Below are 18,389 nucleotides of genomic sequence, written 5' to 3'. Positions count from 1 at the left end.
CTATCGATAAACGCCACAGTGAGATGGATTTCAGTTTTTAATTTTTCAGGAATATAACGCTAAAAACACAGCAAATAATTGCTAAATTGTTTGCGGAAAATAAACGGGAATTCGAGATCCGGCAGCATTAATAATGTAAAAAATGTCAATGGGAAACTGTCATATTGGACGCAGTTTGTTGAAATAGAAATGAAAGTACGGTAAAGACTCTGGCAGCAACTCGTCATAACATATCAATGTACTCGTCTCAAAGTCGCTGCCGCAATTCTAGATATAATTCAAATCGTCAAAATGGTGGGTGAATCGCGCTTTAGTTAACCGCGGGTCTACTTTTTTTGGCGTGATGGTGTTTATATCGGTTGTAAGAAAAACAGCTCTAAATACGGATCGGCTTGTAAAAAATTACTGTAGCTGGCGCTTCGTATGATCCGCTCATCTGAACCGCAACTACGGCTCATTTTTCTCTCATCAGCTTTTCGCTAGTTTGTGCCGTCCCGAAGTACACAACAAAATTCATACCCTTTGTTTTTGATTACTGAACAATATGCATCGAAATACTCACGATTTTCCACCGTTAATATCGGCCGGCCTCAAGGGTCTTCTGTTATTACGGCTCTTCTGAGCAAAGAATTCATTGTTTTTGAAGTTTTTCACTTGTTTTTGTAAATAAATCAACGTTATTTTGCGCCAATTTGTCGTGCGGCTCGCCGCTGCTCACCTGAATGTGCGGTTCGGTTTTGTACACACACGCGCGGCGCGACTGTGACTGTGACAAAAACACGGCGTACAGTCTGTGCTACGAAATTTCAACGCACAGGATCGTACGTCCTAAGGCCTACGAGTGTTGGCAAAAAAAAAAGCACAACAATTGGCGATCAGATAGTTTGCAACTTTGTAGTGTTTCCGGGGATTCCCCCGCGCTTTTTGAAATAATTTAAGGACTTGACAATCTGTAAAAGAAACATCAACAATGGTGCAAGTGATTTTCGTGCTTTTGTCAAACTGTCGGCAAGCGAGAATTTGAGTTTTCTTAACATATACCATAAAGTTATTTGACGCGATCTTGCGTTATTTTTTTCGAGATTCTGAATTCACGAAAAACGCGGGAGTCGCGTAATTACCCTCGTTGTTTCTTAACTTTTATCTCGAATCTCAAATTCCTTATCTACACTCGCGCGTCCGTTATCTCGTTATCTCAAAATGTGGAAAATGATAAAAAACAGGGACCTGAGAATGGGCTTTTCGTATTGAATATGAATATTGAAAATTCCAGTCAATGTAGTGATGTTTTTCTTTTTATTTTTATGTTTTTAACAATTTTTCGTTCTTTCGTATCATGGAAAATTACGGGGAAACACAATTTGAGACGAAAATTGAAACCTTTGATCCTTGCATGATCAACGTCTCTACGAGTCAAGAAGTTATTCAGTCATCGGATCAAGCCAGAGTCACTGAGGCAGCTGCAGACGCTGCAGAGATGGAAGAAAACACGGAAGATGATTCTTTCCAGGAAGAAATGCAACACCAACCGACTGGACAAATTGCCACAATTCAATCAAACGCCATGACAAACATGACGCTTACTCCTGTCAGACTGCCGGCTCTCCTCGACGGTGAATTCTTCAGTGTGGTCAGAGTCGAAGATACCAATGTCACTGTTCAATGTTTACAGTGCAAAAAACTTCTCAACGGAAATCTCAAGTCGACCGGCAATTTTCTCAGTCACATCAAGGTACGAACTCAAATCGGCAGCTCTTCGCTCCCTTTATTTGAAGAACCAAAAACAGAATTTTTACAAATAGTTTAAAAAGCTCTTTGGAAAGTTATAATTTAAACATTTTTCATCGATAAGAACAAAAAAGTAACAAAATGTTTTGAAAATCGCATCCAAAAGATTTGACACTTGAATTTGAGTATTTGAAATGAATTTTACTAAAAATATTTGGAACAAAATGATATTTTTCACCATCTTCGACTGCTCCATTAATGTGTTATTGGTATCGTTTATCTTTTTAAACTTTTTAAACCGTTCATCGATTCAATGAAGTTTACAAAATTACTGATTTTTTTCAGAGGGTTCATCCTTTCATGATCGAAAGGATAAAATGCAAAACTCATCAGCGAAAGCCGGCGATAGCTTATGTCGATATGACGACGGGAGAAAAATCAACAGACATTGTAAAAACAAAACGAGTGTACAGAAAATGTTACAAAGCGGTAAATCAGCCAAAAATATTTTATTCGATTGAGATCATATGATAAATTGATTGGTTGGAAATGAAATTATGATGAACAGATGAAAATTCAAGACAAAGAGGAAAATTTATCATTTCTCGTATGCGAACGAAATTTATTTAATTTCTATCACTTTTTAGGATGAAAATCAAAATCAAAACACCGAGGAAACGACGGAACAGACACAAAATTGGGCAGAACCGTCGACGATAATAAAACGACGCAAGTACGACGAAGTGACGTCGTTTCCGGAATCGACAGAACAACAAACAACTCCACAAAGCAATTCGTTCGTCATTCAAGACGAATTCGACGCCATTGGTAGAAACGTTGCTGCCAAACTACGAAATATGCGATTAGACCAGCGGATAATAGCGGAAAAACTTTTAAACGATGTTCTTTTCGAAGCCCAGCTTGGAACGCTTCACAGAGATTCGAGTCTTCACGTTTGAACCAAAGAAACTCTTAAGGTCTTAAAAATGAATAACTCTCGCGATAAAATTGCAATTGCGATGAGCATAAAATCAAATTTTTTACATGTTCACCCAAATCTCATCCAATTCAAATCTCAGTATTCAATTATTCAATTAGGAATCCTTGAGAAAAATTCAATATTTTCGATTGTTCTAAAAAATGTAGTTTTTTCAAGCTCAAAGAGGAGTTAACGCATTTGAATATTGTCAACCGAAGTGTACAGGGAAAAAGTTTGCAAAAAAAATGTCGGGTTGAAATCCCTGAAAAATCAGATTTTTCGGCAGAATCGAAAATCAGATCGGCAGCAAAATTCTGTCTGCGATCATGCTCATTATTTTTTTTCCAACGTCAGAGTAAGGAGAAAATATAAAGTGTACAAAATATCGCGATTAGTGTAAATAAGAGAATTTTATAATACAACAAAAAAGGAATGTGTCGAGTAGATGATAATACAGTACAACGAATATTTGCTGCCAGGCAATTATTTAATTGAATTATACATACATTTTTTACGGGATATCGAAGGTTAAAGAGTCATCAATGGAAATTTTTCTTCAACTGAATTACGAGTGAAAAATTGACAGAACCGATAGCTTCTGGGCTAGATATTGCTCAAACGTTGAGAGATAGAGCAAAAGTGGTGGAGCAGGAAATTTCCTTCGAAAAAGTCCCCAGCGACATCCCTGAAGCTTCGGTATTTTTTATGTGAGATAGCACTTTGAAAACCAATCAGCTTTTACAAATGTCAGTTTGACACGTTCCACTTTGAGCTGCTCCCGGGGCTGAAATATTAATGATACGCGAAAGCATCTGAGGACTTTTTTTTTAGAATATTTTATTCTCAACAAAATTGGTCTCTTGTATTTTTGCTCTATCTTCAATCGTTTCGATGGGCAATGCTGTTCAAAATTATCTTACGTCTCAAACGTCAATTATCGATTCCCAGGGATGAACAGCTCATCTGGTGGGGGAATTTCGTTCTGAATTTACATGATGACCTTTGACCCACGATATCTCGTGTGCAAATATATAAATATTTATACATAAATAGCTTAAAATTTCGTTTGGGTGGGAAATAAATGTTTTTGTTTTTTATCCTCTAATTTTACATTCGTATTGTACTATAATTAGCTTATCAATAAATAAATATGTTTGAAGTAAAAAAACTAATTAGCGATATCGAATCTTACGTTCTAGTTTAAATTTAAATATAAATTGCTTTTATACGTACAACGGTATAACGAAAAAAACAATTGTCAAACAAATGTATTCTTCCACATTTAAAAATTCTCTCGTAGTACTCAATTTACAATTGAAGTTCGAAGAGAACGATTTGATTGAAAAAACTATACAATTGAACAAAAAAAAAACTCAATGAAAAATAATATAAAAAATTATTCAGTCGTGGATTCACCGAAAAACGATGTTCCGTGTTATAAAAATAAAAAATAATTAAGAACGTTGCACTCGTCGTGCTCGATCGAAAATCGAGTTTTGTTTGAAATGTTTGTTCACAAAAATCTCTTCAATGAAAGTTGCGAGAAAACTGGGTGGCGGTGCTTTCGAAATTATTTTCTAAATGGCACAGGAGCCCGGGCAAAGTGGGATGATCGATCGAGATGTTTGCACGGAACAGCCTTAAATGAAAGCGCTAAGATCGAACGATCGGAGACTGTGAGTAAGGAATAGTGCGACGAATTATTGTGGAAATTGTCAACTGGCGTAAACTCGTCGTTTCTTTGGTTTCAGTAAAAGTGCGTAGACACCAGCGGACATGAAGCACAAAGCCATGCTGACGATGATCGAGAAGAACATGTAAGTGTACCAGAATCCGTTCCACTCGGCGAGGACGAACCAGGTGACGGTGATAACGGCGTTTTGGAGGATGACGAAGGTGTAATAAACGAGGAGTGAGATATCTGCGTATTTGAATTTGACTCTGTACTCGATGACGCAGAAGAGATAAACGAAGCCGAGCCAGAGGGTGAGAAAAAAGTTGGTGACGTCGTAATACTTGGCGTTGTAGAGAATGTAAGCGACCATGAGGAGATAATGAGTGGCGAGAAGACCGAGGAGCCACATTGGATAAAATTCGTAGAAAATAGCGACGGAGAAAACTCGTGCAACGATGAAGAAGAACCACCACACGAAAGCGACGAATTTCCCGGCCGGATCGTCCTCGTCGAGGCCCTTAACGGAGTACTTTCTTTGGGGTATTCGCAAATTACGAATTTTCCTGGCAGTCTCATCGTCGCTGGGAGCCTCGGCGATGTTAACGCGCCTATCGGAAGCCGGAGCCTCCGGTTCCCGGACTATGGAGTCCGGCCTTGGGGGAGCGGGCATTTCCGGCACCGGTAAAGACGCCACGCTCGTCAAGCCCCTTATCGGCGCCGGGGGTGGTTTCACTTGAAGATTCTTCGGCGGCAACGGCGGCGTCATCGATACCTGACGCTCCAAATTCTGCCTCGACACCGCTGCCTCCCTCTCTCCTCCGATTTCCCCCTCCGGCGACGTCTCTTCCGCCTCGATCAACGGGGCCACGGAACTACGCACCGTCGACGATGTCATTTCCACCTGCAGCGGTTTTTTCTCGTCCTGATTACCGCTCTCCTGCTCACGGTACTTTTTCAACCACGTCGCCCAGGGCAATCTCCTACCGTTTATGCGCTGGCTCTCGAACCGCTGAAACGACGCTGTCTCCATTGACATTACTACGATCGACATGAGGATGCACAGCATGTGGACGACAACTGCGAAATTCACCAAAAAGTTTCAACTTTTTAATCAGTCCATTTTTATTCTGAGGCTCCCAACAAGCTCTGTGGACCCGATTCGCAAAAAAATTCAAATCAAATTCCCTTTTTTTTCTAATACAGAGAACTGGATAGAATGAGCTATCGAAAGCAATCGGAAGTGGCAGGAGCCGAACCGAGAGCAACCGAGAGTCACGCAGCAGCAGCTGGACGCTTCGTGTAAGGAGGAACATCAGCTTCGCGTAAAGTGAGCTTATGTAAATACGAATTTCATTGTTTTTATCTAAATTAAATGTAAACCCTGTTTGCTTTATTTATACGGGATTAACCCCCAAAAACGCGTCATTTTTGGGTGGAATTTATGTGATATATATCAAACAATTATTAGGTGTTAAATATTCCAAGTTTGCAAATGATTTACTAAAAAATGACTGAATGAAATGGATTAAAAATTGAAGAGGCTATAGAAAATATATCCAAAAATGTATTCTAAAAGTTTTATTAAGCTATCACCACTTTTCTCAAGCTGATGTTCCTCCATAAAAAAAAAAAAGAAAAAAAAACACCTCGAACCCTGCCAGGCCATTACTCGAGTTCCATAACGTCAAATTGTCCAATTAATTTTAACGGAATATTAGAGGCTTTTGTTAACCTCTTTTTTGATATTTTACAAAATTATTTGAGTTTTTTTTTTGCATTTTGCTGCATATTTCATTTCTTTATTCAAATTTGCCGCGTAATTCGGTTGTTGGGTGGCCATATCGTTTGGTACAAACGGTCGACACTGGGGTTGTGCGAATCGCCCCTAACGTTATTCTGCGTCGTCAAAATTGTAAAAATATAAAAAGATACCTCTCCGTCTTAAAAGAATGGGATTTTATGGCAAATTTTGCTTTGAAGCGAGTCTCGCCAAGAGGCGCTCAAGTCGTTTTATCTTTGTATTCCACGATTAGAGAATGTTTTCGTAAAGATATTTGGACATAAAAGTGAGGTTATGTTTGAATTTTGTTGTTATATTTACCTGTCTGATGTGTACGTTCATTAGTGTATTCACGAAACAATAGATGAGTTTGAAAAACAGCTTGTGGGGCTGCTTGAAACCAGGCCTGGAGAAAAAAGTACAATTCGATGGCCGCTGGTGCTGCCGCCATGTTGAGGGTTCTCGTTCTTTCCTCACCGTTGAGCATCGTAGCGTCGATCGCGAGAACAATTAGACTCGCGTATCGGTACAGCGCGAACAAAGGAAAGGCTAGAAGCTGCAATATTTGCATGGCGAACCATGCGAGCACGCCGTCTTTGATCGACTCGTCCTCGGTCATCCACCAGTCGGGACGCGATACGGTAAGCGCGAAATAAACAAAAGCCGGTGCGTACATCAAAGCGATTGTGGCAATAGCCCAAAATGGATGACCCTCGCGATAGTGTTGTATCGCGACGACGAAATCTGCCGCGAAATTTATTACGTACACGGCACAACCGAACAGGATTGGCATTAGAAATACTAAATAAATTTGCTCGGTCGATTTGAGCGGGACTTTCAAACAGCGCGCTGGCTTCCGCTGACAAATCGGACCCGTTGCCATTCTGAGTTTCTTATCACGAAACTTTTATTCTTTCACTTTTTTTCTCACCGATTTTAACGATCCGACTTTTGAGGTTAGGAACGCTAGGAGCGCTGCTTACGATCAATTTTTAATGGCTTTTCAAACGGAATCGAAAGACTCATTTTTTCGGGGCGTCATTCTATCCAAATGGTGATTTCCCACTGACGAGTGCCACTGCATTACCTGGCGACATTTTTCGTTGGTTTTATCACGCTTGACCCGGTTTTTCGATAAGTGAAAGAAGAACAAAATAATGAAATACTGAGCTCGAAATTCTCGTTGAATTCACTATTCACTCTGATCAGGAAATCTAAGCTTTATTTAGATTGAAAGAAAATAGAAGCATCCCCATGCCTTGGCATGGTCAACAAAGTTTTGTGGAAACATTTTAAAAATCATATAAATTCAAATAAAAAACTTATTTTCATGTATTTGGGTAAAATTATTGTGATTTTTGTTTCAAATTCGAAAAAGATTGGCTGAATAACAATAATATTTGGCATTTGAATATAAATTGATACCGAAATCGCGCACAGAGGTCTTAGACGTCAAATTTATTTGACCTTCAAATGAAAATGGCGGCTGAGATACCGAAAAATAGAATTCAAATTCAAATTGTTCTATTGGAGTCTACTTGGCTCCTGACGTGTAAAAATTTGTGAAAATAATAACGATTAAAAAATTAATGAGTCAATAAAAAAGCGGAAATTGAATCAGATCACGAGAGAGAACATTGTCAAATTGGGAAACTGTCAATAAACTGCAGGAATCCGAATGTATAAACGTTCGATGAAAATGGCGGGGGAAAAAAAATTTCCTCGTATCTTGTGTGTAAGCTTTGTAAAGATTAGGAGATTTTTAATCAGAAATCTTGCGATTTCCAGTGACTCACCTGCAAGGTACACACGCCTCGACAAGGTTTCGATACCAAATACTTCACTTATCGTTTCGGAGCACACATCACTGATGTCCTTGATTACGAAATAAGGCACAAACATAATTCACTGAATGCCAATTAGTTTGAACGAAAAAACAAATTTTACACGCACGAAAATGATAAATAGAGCAGTAAACTTCGGGAACGTCGATAAACAATAAGGGGGAAAAAAATAAACATGTAGACAAAAACTATTGGTTAAAGCAAGACGTTCTCGCGTCGTCGAGCGACGCTTCGCGAGTGTGTAAAAAGCGTACGTGCTCTGGTGGCGATGAGTCGTACCAACTGTGCATCTGTACACTGAACCCACATTCGGGGTGTCCGACGAGTAACGGCTTGTCGAAAAGTTTTGTTATATTTTCCCATTAGACTCACTCGCGATGAGTGATTAATTCGTAAAGTTGAGAGTGCGCGTTATTTCTCGTTAGTAAAAAGCCTGAACGAATGTAAATAGAGAAAAATTTCAGAGGATCAATTTTGTAAGCATTGAATTTCTCGTAAAATAAACTCCCCGCAACATTTCTTTATCTTCATCAGTTTAGTCCAAAAGCTATGGCCCAAAAGCTGCTGGAGAAAAAGACAGTTGAAGATTCGTAGGAAATTTAATACGCTACATTATCGATCCTTTGGATTTGTCTTCAATTTCCAATAGCTTCGTCAATAACTGCGATGAAAGATGGAACGTCTTCGAAAGCGTTATATTCATCGCGATAACTCGATTAAAAAATCATTCTGTAATCCTCGAAACTCGCGTTTACGTCAACGATCATCATTCTTGGGACACCCTGTAAGTAAACACCATTATATATATAACCAAAAACGTCGTCTGATAAATTGATGTCGCCCGGACAAAAGAGCGTCTCCCACTCGAATTCGTCCGTCGAACAGCTCTAATTACGCCCTTTTGTTTCTCGATAATGAAAAACCCGTGGATAACCTATATTCGTAATTTATTATTCGATATCCCACGCTCTTTTGTCTCTCATTCCCAGAACGAGAAACATCCTCGAGATTATTGTATATTTAAGGTTCTAATTGTTCGAGAATAGCTCTGCACGAATAAACATAGAAAATTCGATTTACGCTTTATTTTTTCGGGTACACGGCAAACTTTTATAAAATCTTTAATGAAAACAAAACTTCTCTCATTTTTCGCATGGATAGTGGGACGAAAAAAAAACACCCAAAAATGCTGGTCGATACTCTTTTTTTGGGCGTGTTTTGCTTGCACCTGGCGGCAAAATTGGAAGATACAAAGATCCTCCTCCTGCCTTATATACCGTTTTTTTACATACTTTTAGTTACTTATATCGCTTGCTACTCGAGAGATAACTTGATAAGGCCAACGGCAGAATGTCGTAAAAAGTTTTAGTGTGTTCGCGCCTCTACGCGCGATGAGCACTTGAGACACACAATCAACATTCAATTACGTTGAGCGCGTGTGCGTATGCGCGCGCATGAAAATATACTAAAAATACATGGATGACGAAATCGTAGCAGTTGGTGGTACAATGTACAATCTCGATGAGATAAAGAATCGAATGGATGGACGAATAAAATTCACTTAGCTATTGGATCTAATCGGGACTTGAAATTCTGGAAAATTATCGTTTGCTATTGAAATTGGGAGGGGGGGAGGGGGAGGGGGGGGGGGGCGAAAATCGACTGCGGACGCGACAGCGCTTCTACAGCGACGAAAAAAGGAACTAAATTCACTCCTCGCACTCCTCGGATAAGAAAAAAAGAATTGACGGGGAAACGTTTACAACTGCGTTCGAATAGGAATTTCCTTTCGTGACGTTTTTCAAACCGTCGGGGTTGAAACTCTTGGAGAAAATAGCTTTCAATTTCTTCGAAAGTAAATTTACATTGAATCGTGACTTACGAACTTTTGGGCGTTTAAACAGCTTTTCTCGACGAAACTTTGTTCGGGTTCGAAATTTTTGAAACTTTCTTATTGGTCGATCAAATTTGGAATTTGATGTGGGGAAAGAATTGAATTTTCGGTTTTTTTTTCGAGCAGCTCGAGGTTAGAAATAAAAAAACTGGGTAATTAAATTTTGTTAGCATTTTAATTCTGAATTTTTAACTCCTAACTGCCCGCAAGGCTAAAAGACGGGAGTCATGCGTTTTTTCAATTTATCGAAACCTTGGTTTTCTTCGGGTCCCAATTTGTTATCGAAAAGCTTCAAGTATCGGCAGGTTGAAATCCCTCTAAAAATTTGTTGTACTTTTTCTCGAATTCCTTTTCCACATCTAGTTGATTCGATTTGTCATCGTATTTTCCACCAACTGTCCATAGTGTTTCGAGGTCGTACAAATCTCTGGCTTCTCTCGTCAAAATGTGAAGCGCTATGTTTCCTGTAAGAATGGAAATAGCATTGAATGAAGTTCATGTTCAGTTGTTCCTTGTAAAGACACTTCACATTTTGATCGACTCCCAAATGAGACAAAAACAAGCCAAATAAAAAAAAACTTTCAAGCTTCGCTTGAAATTCATTGAACCCATTACCAAAATAATCACTTATCAATTACCTAGATCTAAAGCCATCCAATCTTTGGATTCGGGTCCTTCGATTTTTGGCAAACTGTCTCCGGGATTGCGTTTTATTTTGTATACTTTACGAACAAATGTTGCTAGCGCACTCATGTGTCGAGCAGACTTTGCCGTTACAACCACTAAGTAATCGACGTACGAAAGTTCTGGTGGAACAGAAACAACGAATATTTCTTTTGCTTTGTCCCTTCGCAACAAATGTATTAAATCTTCAATGTCGTAGACACCTTTCACACCGCCTGCCAAAAAAATCACTCACTGATTTTATTATGCCAAAGGATCAATTTCAATGGTAGCTAGTCGTCCTGTTCAATATTTTTCATTCATTTTACTAGTTTTCCTGATAATATGTTTGCTTTCTCAAAATTTTCTTTTCATGTCATGCATAATTCCAAGTGAGCTTAAGATGAGAATAATGAGAAGTGACTTCTAGATTGAAATTTTAATAAATTAATTAATGGTTTGTCAGTTTTAATTATGGTCATTGATTTCTTTTGATATTTTTTAATGGTCAAAACATTTGATTTTTTACAGAGCTTCAAAAGTAACTGGAAATAATCAATCTTTTTGTCAATATGTATTTGTTTCTTGTCAAACGAATACAATTTTTTAAATCCTTTTATGACACTTTGAGTTGAAAATAAGATTTTTAAAATCATACAAAGAAAAAAGTTGCATTTTGAGACTGAACGAAAAAAATGTATTTTGCACTCACGTTGCATGTTCAAGCCCTCATAGGGGTCGTGATCCTGCTGAAGGGCGTTGATAGCTTCGAGGTCAATAACTTTTTTCCTTTCTTCGTCTACGTCGAAGATAATAGATGCATCCTGATCCCGGAAAGGTTGAAACTGTTGATTTAAAGTAGGAGCTAGGTTATGTTCGTCGTTCTCGATTTCCTCATTATTATTACTCGCTCGTGGATAATTGTCCGTAGAAAAAGTTTTCTTTTGCGTTAACGTCACTGGCTCGAGTATTCGACACGTGTATGAATTAGACGATTTATAGTAAATTTTAGAAACTGAGGAAAAAAATCGAAACGCCCGGCTGTACATTTTGCACCTTATTTTCAGGTTATGTTTACATTCTTCTGCGCCTTCTGCTGTGCGGGTGTGGAGGGATAACTGTTGTGTTCGAAAATTCGAACCATGAAAAACCTTCTGTGCGCCTTGAGCATTTCGTGAGTATAGTTTACGAAAAGATTGACGTGTGACAAAAATTCGAAATATTCATCAACAAATAACGTCAGTATCTGAGCTCAAAAATTTACTTCGAAATTAACGATGACTGGAAATTTTTGAGCAAATATACTTCACTAGAAATTCATCGTCGCCCGCCATAAATATTCAGAGAAATTTACAGCTTCCTATCAGCACACGCAATGACACTGTTTAACTCTGATTTTCATCGCTTTATCAAGCGAGACCATACGCGTTACGAGATTTCGCCAAATTATAAGCTCACTCCCATCTAATAATAAAGTACCATGATAGAGGATGTTCGGAAATTTTTGAAATCGATTTTAAGATCGCTGCATCACGTCTTTTGCTCGGCCGCGCTGGAACATTTTGTTCATTATTGGCGTCGCGCGACTCTAGCGCGTTTCTTGATTCCATTGTTTTTATCTCATTCGTACCCATAATCCCACGCGTCCTCGCGCAGTTATCTCGATAATACCGAAATCCTGCGACATTGCTCGTTTTTTTTCGCTTACGGATTTAATTCGTACCTGTCAAAGGGCGCATGAAATATGGCGTTACGAAGATTTCGTTCTACCGTAAACACAAAATGAAACGTAACATGTTACGTATACGGCACGCTGCTGTCTCGCCACATAGTCACCTTCAACGATTAACTCCTCGTTCAGGATACAAAACTTGGATATGAATTTCGGAATAACCTAAAAATACCAATCGCTTCAAATCGCCATGAATCCGATACTATGGGCGGTGAAAATTTTTTCAATTTTTAGAAAAGCTTCGTCATATAGATTTCTATGAACGACGTTCGGGGAGAAAAATCCTTCGAAAATTTTTGCTGCTATTGCACAAAAAGTGAGATTTCTCGTAAGAAAATGTTTCAAACATAAAAATTTTTGTTTCTCGAATATCCCGAGCATCGGAATGGTCAATTCCATTGAAATTTCTCAGGCTTTTCGCCTTGAAGCTGTTCCGAACGAGTTTTCGAAAAAAATAAACGAATTGACAGCCAAATCTTTTGTTGAGCCAGCGCCACCTTCTGCTTTTTTTCTCCCGATAAATAACGACTTACGAGATTATTCGGAGAGAAATACGACTGTGGGAGGAAAGCGGTACAAAAAATATTTTGGTTCTGTTGATTTAAGGATACACATCATTCGCATATATAAGCTGTACGAGTGAATTGAAAAAATGAGTCGGTGAGTGAAGCGAGTTTGCGAAATATCGAATTAAATTTATCGTTGCGATGCACAGTTAGTATTTTTACATGACAAAGTCCAAAAAATTTTCAAAAACTCAAATTACCAGTAAAAATTCATAGAAAAAAATCAAATAAAATAAAAACCAAAACTTTTGAATTAAAAAATCGACAGTCCCTGAAAACCTCGACAATTTTTTCGCCAAAATGAGCTGACCACGTGAAACAAATATTTTTCATCAACGATGTATTTTTTTTTTTTTTTTTAATTCCAGATATCTTGGCATCGTTGACGATAGTCTTGGCGTTATTCGGTACCAATGACGCCAAGAAGCAGTGCACTTATAACACGGAGTTAAAAGCGGGCGAGAATTGCACGATCCAAAACCAAGAATATCCAAAAAATTTTACAAGTGGTCAACCACCGATTACGAAATGGATGGTGTCAACTGAGAAAGCTCATCGGTTGAGAGTCGACTGCGATGACATGACCATGCCATCGGTGAGTTTGATTGAAAACCGGCTCGAGATTAAAATTATACATCTTTTTCCATAAAATTTCGATATTATTAAATTGCCATTAGCTAATATTTTTCATGCTTTGAATATCGTGATTTATTATTACAAAATAAATAACCACAATGACATTCCTGGGTTTCCAACATCCCTGAATAAAATTCTGCCACAAAAGAGTAAGAAAAAAAAAAAAATTGTCGAATTTTTTTCTCTTTTCAAAAAAATTATAAAAATTTTTTCTTCTATTTCCATTTTTTTATTTATTAAATATAATTAATCAATTTAATTTTTATTGCTAATTTTTTAATTGATTAATCAAATTAAAATGAGTACAATTATTTTTTCTAATTTTTTTACATCATTTTTGCTCCCAGTGCGCTTCCTCTGCTGTGCTTTTTGCACAGATGTTAATCTATACAAGCTCTTCATTCTCCGATAATTTTGTCAGAATTTGTAAAAAAATACGAATTCTACGACGTTTTGAAATTTTCATAAAAAGGCTGTCGACGCTCTAACTTCCGAAAATTTTAAGATTTATTACCAATTTTTTGTTTATAAATAGATTATCATAATAGGAAGGTTGGTATTGAATTTGGGGAATATCGGTCGAGCGGTTTAAATTTTATGATTTTTTGAATTTTACGAAAATATGAGTTTTTCAAAAAATCGTCTAACCCCTTTAATTTTTTGAAATTGTGTAAGATATCGTGTGTGAAAATTGAATGTTGCCAACTGTTTTTTCTGATGGCTCGTCATTCAGGTTTTTTTTTTGATAGCTCGACCAAAAGTTATATCTGATTGGAATTTCCGTACTTCGTGATGCAATAAAAATCTGAAAAAATACAACAACATTTGGAAAGCTATGAACCACAATTATCAATAATAATATTGCCCAAAAGTTAATAACAAATTGTTTAAACAATTAATTATTCAATAATTTTGCGGTGACCTATTGTTCTTTTTTTACGAATCAAATGTGCCTATCTTTCCGTATGATCATGAATTTTTTCAGAATTTTCGTGAATTTTTCAAATTTCTTGAAAAAATTTTGAAAAAAATTTTTAAAAAATTTGAATTTTGGATATGTTCTAGAAGACATATTTACCATCAGTTTTGAAAATTCACAACGTTACTGGATCAAAAATGTACAAATAGAGCCACTTAAAAAATTTAAAAAAGGGAATTTCAAAAATCCACGAAAATTCGCCGAAAAAATCATGAGCATTCAGAAAAATGCGTACATTCGATTCGTAAAAAAAAAAAAAAAAAAAAAACAAGGGTTTACTGTAAAATTCTGAAAAAATTCATGATCATACGGAAAGATAGGCACATTTGATTCGTAAAAAAAGAACAATAGGTCACCGCAAAATTATTGAATAATTAATTGTTTAAACAATTTGTTATTAACTTTTGGGCAATATTATTATTGATAATTGTAGTTCGTAACTTTCCAAATGTTGCTGAATTTTTTCAGATTTTTATTGCATCACGAATTACGGAAATTCCGATCAGGTACAATTTATCGGCTGGGCTATCCATCCAGCAATACCTTAAATTGAAAAAAAAATTTTTTTAATTTTAATTTTAAAAAGTTGTTTACCAGCGAAGGATAACGGGAAATGAAATAATTTATTGCAGAACGAACGTTGCGGATGGAACCGACTGGTTATTGGAGAATTTGCGAGTGAAGCCGAGCTGTTTTGTGACGCCAATAATTATGTTTACCTGAGTCACAGCACTCACTTGAGTTTGGAACTTCGTATGACGAAGCGTGGGCCGAATGGACGATTCAGGTGTACCATTTCAGCGGAACCTTGTGATTGTGGAGTGAGAAATAGCGTAAGTTAAAACGAAGAGGAAAGCTTCACTGTGACGTCGATTGAAAATTGGATGCGAAGAAAGCTGACGGATCAGCGCACTCGAAAAGTCCCAAATGGAAGCTCGACTTCGGTGGACCAAAGAACTCAAAATAAGAGTCGAAAAAAGTTTTTCCTTCTGCTCAATTCCAAGCGGACTTGGCGGCACCAGTCACAGCCGCACCTTGCCATGGGAAAAATGATTCATTCAAATCCATTTTTAATTTTGACCAAAATTCGGTGAATCTAACAATTTTTGTTTTGCTCGATAACAAATGATTGAGTCGACTCGATCGAATTTGTATTTATTATCGATAAATCGATCGAACGACACCAGCCAAATGATGCTGTTTAAATGATTTTTTCAATTAATTCGCTCCAATGAATCTCGAGATAGTGAAAATCTTAATGTTCAAACTCTTAACGCTGTTGACATGAAATTTTTGCATCAAATTAGCCGAAAATATACAACGGTGTGGAAACCGGGGTCAACGAATTTCCATTCATGGCTGCCATAGTCAACGATTTCAACAGTACAATCTGCGGTGGAACGATCATCAATGGAAAGCAAATATTAACTGCAAAGCACTGCATTGGCAAATCGTACAACAGGAACTGGAGGGTCGTAATCGGAGCTCATTCCTTGATTCGGGGTAAAAGCCTACCATTTGATTATAAAATTCATGAATTTTGGCCGTATTGATTCACTGTAAATTTTGTTCTGTTCAGGAAAATTAGCACCGAGCACTCGATACATGACGATTGATCAAATAAACAATCACGCCACTGCTGACGTGGCAGTTCTTACGCTCACACATCGAATTAATTTCAACGATGCCGCCAGCCCCGTTTGCCTTCCGTTTCAACGTCCGGATGATTCGTTCGGACACGTGAGCTCGACCTATGTGGGTGAGTGGAATGAACGTCAGCACTTCGTTATTTTGATGAAAAAAATTCTCCGGATCAAAACACTTCGAGCTCGTGGCTGTCCAATGGTCCTGAGAAACAAAAATGTTGAATTTAACTTTGTACGCACTCGGATCGACGTGACGAATAACCATTTTTATATTTGATTCATCAAGGATGGGGGGCCACCAACTTTTCTAATGGGCCGGTCAATGTTCTGATGCGGACCACTGTCAATACCTTAATGCAGACGGAATGCGATGAAAATCTCATTTGCACACAAGATACTCGTTACCACAACGATTCTTGCCCGGTAATTATTAGCACAAACAATTTTTCACCAAATGTCACAGCAGGTTGAATCGTCGATAAAATTGACGTTGTTGAGGGGTTCGTCCTTTTTTTCTTCATATATGAATTAGAATATCACTGAGAATATTGTTCACCACAACTCTTTGATCCAATTGAATATTTTGTTGAACCCTCAACTGTTTTTTTCTGCAGTATAAAGTGCATTGGAGCTTGATATAAAATGCCGATTATCTGTTATAGTTTGACAGCGGCGGTCCACTGATATACCAACCTCCTGCTACGGAAAAAGCCATAGAAATTGGCGTTATATCAAGGGGTCCGGACTGCGGAACTGGTTCACCCAGTATCAACGTTCGTGCGGGTCGGGTACTTGATTGGATCGAGGCACTCGTTCCTCCAGGCAAGTTTTTTTTCCGCATTTTCGTCGATGCTCCAAAAAGCTTTCTACGTGTAGTAAACATGTGATCGATTTTCTCCAGGTTACGAGTACTGTAAAATCGAGTGAGACGTGCGAATTTCTCAACGAGAGTTTGCCTCTGGAGGGAAGTTTTTTTCGAATGAAAATCAACGCTGATAGTTGTCGTTTGAATCGCATGTACGATCTCGTAATAAATGCAGCAGTGGAGAAAATTCGAAAAGCGTTTCTTATCGGTATTCGTCCCTTTTCAAAGTCCCTCGAATCGTCCCTTCCTCAAAAAAAAACTCCGAAACAATGCGAGCAGGACGTGGGTCTTGCGATTTCGGTTTCGAAACGACGCTTAGAGGAAAAGGATGGAGTAGTAAACAACTTTTAAGTCATACCATTCACTAGCAAACGATCACCAAACGATTCGTGAGAATTCAAGTCAATCGAATCTATTTTGGACAGAGGGATGAAAAACAACATTCGCGTCCAGTTACTCTCGTGGACTAGCACAGTAAACTGCGAGCCGGCAGCGTGGAAACAGCTGATCAAAGCGTGTGGTGTTGTGTCTCTGGAACCGAAGAAGTTCGTCGTTCTTCGAGAGTCGAAGCAAGAACTCGAAGAAAACGCACTTTTTAGAAACAAACTGCTGAAATGCCAGGCAGAAAGAGGCTCAATTCCGACGATAAATGGCTTCGCTCGAATGAAGAAGCAGAATGCGCTGCCTCCAAAAACATCGCAGACGAGCATTGTCGAATCAAGCAAATGAAAGGGCGAATACGCATTCCTTCGGAGTACAAAATAAAATGCATCAATATGGCCAAAGCACATCCTGAATGGGATCTGCACACTTTACAAGCAAACGGGTGTAAATATTTGAAAAGGTGGGAATATTTGAAGCGGTGGGAGGAGTCATTGGAAAACAGAGAAACAACTACCTTGGAGGAATACCAGATAATTAATTCGTGGACCTACGACAACGTCGTTGAAGCTCGCCGACATAACGTCGAAGTTGAAACGAAACATTTGCGTCGATGGGCTCTCGCTGTGGCAGCACAATTTCCAAATATTGATTTCAAAGCTTCTGATAGCTGGATCAAAGGCTTCAAACAGAGGCACCACATGGAGTGACGGATTTTTCGATCATTTCTAACCAAAAGACAGCCAGCCTGGTTTTTGTTCGTTGTTTCTTCGATCGAAATGACTTCTCGTGCTTCTACGACCATCATCTTTATACTATATTTATACGTTATTCACATTCAAATCATGTATCGATCAACTTCACAGAACTGTAAATATACAAATATAATTCATCATTTTTTCATGACTTTGTGACTCGATTACTGTCTCATCTCAGCTCCAAACGATTTCCAAGAATCAAATTATCAGATATTACTGCGGCAAGTAGAAAATTCTTTCCAATGGTGGATTTAATTTTCGAT

General features: G+C 38.1%; 4 protein-coding genes across 7 annotated transcripts; 2 read left to right on the top strand and 2 right to left on the bottom strand.

Moving 5' to 3' along the window:
• Positions 1 to 830: 830 nt before the first annotated feature.
• LOC122418419 (uncharacterized) lies at positions 831 to 3,879 on the top strand. Its single transcript, XM_043432599.1, has 3 exons — positions 831 to 1,732; positions 2,074 to 2,217; positions 2,376 to 3,879. Exons 1-3 carry the CDS (start codon positions 1,337 to 1,339, stop codon positions 2,685 to 2,687), a joined length of 852 nt encoding a protein of 283 aa, XP_043288534.1. The 5' UTR covers positions 831 to 1,336; the 3' UTR covers positions 2,688 to 3,879.
• LOC122418417 (uncharacterized) lies at positions 3,176 to 8,247 on the bottom strand. Its single transcript, XM_043432593.1, has 3 exons — positions 7,959 to 8,247; positions 6,484 to 7,249; positions 3,176 to 5,459 (listed from the first exon to the last, which is right to left on the bottom strand). Exons 2-3 carry the CDS (start codon positions 7,043 to 7,045, stop codon positions 4,423 to 4,425), a joined length of 1,599 nt encoding a protein of 532 aa, XP_043288528.1. The 5' UTR covers positions 7,046 to 7,249; positions 7,959 to 8,247; the 3' UTR covers positions 3,176 to 4,422.
• Positions 8,248 to 8,297: 50 nt separating this feature from the next.
• Positions 8,298 to 18,274, top strand: LOC122418418 (venom serine protease 34-like). Of its 4 annotated transcripts, none has more exons than XM_043432598.1 (10): positions 8,298 to 8,482; positions 8,656 to 8,790; positions 11,631 to 11,737; positions 13,230 to 13,456; positions 15,109 to 15,309; positions 15,784 to 15,979; positions 16,056 to 16,235; positions 16,409 to 16,545; positions 16,785 to 16,944; positions 17,024 to 18,274. In XM_043432598.1, the coding sequence occupies exons 4-10, from the start codon at positions 13,394 to 13,396 to the stop codon at positions 17,047 to 17,049; spliced, it is 963 nt and encodes a 320-aa protein (XP_043288533.1). In that variant the 5' UTR covers positions 8,298 to 8,482; positions 8,656 to 8,790; positions 11,631 to 11,737; positions 13,230 to 13,393; the 3' UTR covers positions 17,050 to 18,274. The 4 variants fall into 4 exon arrangements, with proteins under 4 accessions (XP_043288533.1, XP_043288531.1, XP_043288532.1 ...); XM_043432596.1 differs by lacking the exon at positions 8,298 to 8,482 and adding an exon at positions 12,787 to 12,955 and having other exon boundaries at positions 8,665 to 8,790; XM_043432597.1 differs by lacking the exons at positions 8,298 to 8,482; positions 11,631 to 11,737 and having other exon boundaries at positions 8,667 to 8,790.
• On the bottom strand, positions 10,057 to 11,687 carry 312 (ribosomal silencing factor RsfS-like protein, 312). Its single transcript, XM_043432601.1, has 3 exons — positions 11,276 to 11,687; positions 10,539 to 10,799; positions 10,057 to 10,364 (listed from the first exon to the last, which is right to left on the bottom strand). Exons 1-3 carry the CDS (start codon positions 11,610 to 11,612, stop codon positions 10,192 to 10,194), a joined length of 771 nt encoding a protein of 256 aa, XP_043288536.1. The 5' UTR covers positions 11,613 to 11,687; the 3' UTR covers positions 10,057 to 10,191.
• Positions 18,275 to 18,389: the final 115 nt, after the last annotated feature.

This window comes from Venturia canescens, chromosome 11 (assembly GCF_019457755.1).
Source record: "Venturia canescens isolate UGA chromosome 11, ASM1945775v1, whole genome shotgun sequence".
Taxonomy (NCBI): Eukaryota; Metazoa; Arthropoda; class Insecta; order Hymenoptera; family Ichneumonidae; genus Venturia; species Venturia canescens.
This window is presented reverse-complemented; position numbering and strand designations above follow the sequence as displayed.

Excerpts from the sequence above, each read along its gene's own strand:
- LOC122418417 (XM_043432593.1), bottom strand. The coding sequence starts at position 7,045 with ATGGCAACGGGTCCGATTTGTCAGCGGAAGCCAGCGCGCTGTTTGAAA. Across the intron at positions 5,460-6,483 it reads TGAACGTACACATCAGACAG|TTGTCGTCCACATGCTGTGC; the intron begins GTAAATATAACA and ends TGAATTTCGCAG.
- LOC122418419 (XM_043432599.1), top strand. The coding sequence starts at position 1,337 with ATGGAAAATTACGGGGAAACACAATTTGAGACGAAAATTGAAACCTTT. Across the intron at positions 1,733-2,073 it reads ATTTTCTCAGTCACATCAAG|AGGGTTCATCCTTTCATGAT; the intron begins GTACGAACTCAA and ends GATTTTTTTCAG. Across the intron at positions 2,218-2,375 it reads ACAGAAAATGTTACAAAGCG|GATGAAAATCAAAATCAAAA; the intron begins GTAAATCAGCCA and ends ATCACTTTTTAG.
- 312 (XM_043432601.1), bottom strand. The coding sequence starts at position 11,612 with ATGTACAGCCGGGCGTTTCGATTTTTTTCCTCAGTTTCTAAAATTTAC. Across the intron at positions 10,800-11,275 it reads TGAGGGCTTGAACATGCAAC|GCGGTGTGAAAGGTGTCTAC; the intron begins GTGAGTGCAAAA and ends TTTTTTTGGCAG. Across the intron at positions 10,365-10,538 it reads TTGGATGGCTTTAGATCTAG|GAAACATAGCGCTTCACATT; the intron begins GTAATTGATAAG and ends CCATTCTTACAG.
- LOC122418418 (XM_043432595.1), top strand. Across the intron at positions 16,236-16,408 it reads CGTGAGCTCGACCTATGTGG|GATGGGGGGCCACCAACTTT; the intron begins GTGAGTGGAATG and ends TGATTCATCAAG. Across the intron at positions 16,945-17,023 it reads CGAGGCACTCGTTCCTCCAG|GTTACGAGTACTGTAAAATC; the intron begins GCAAGTTTTTTT and ends GATTTTCTCCAG.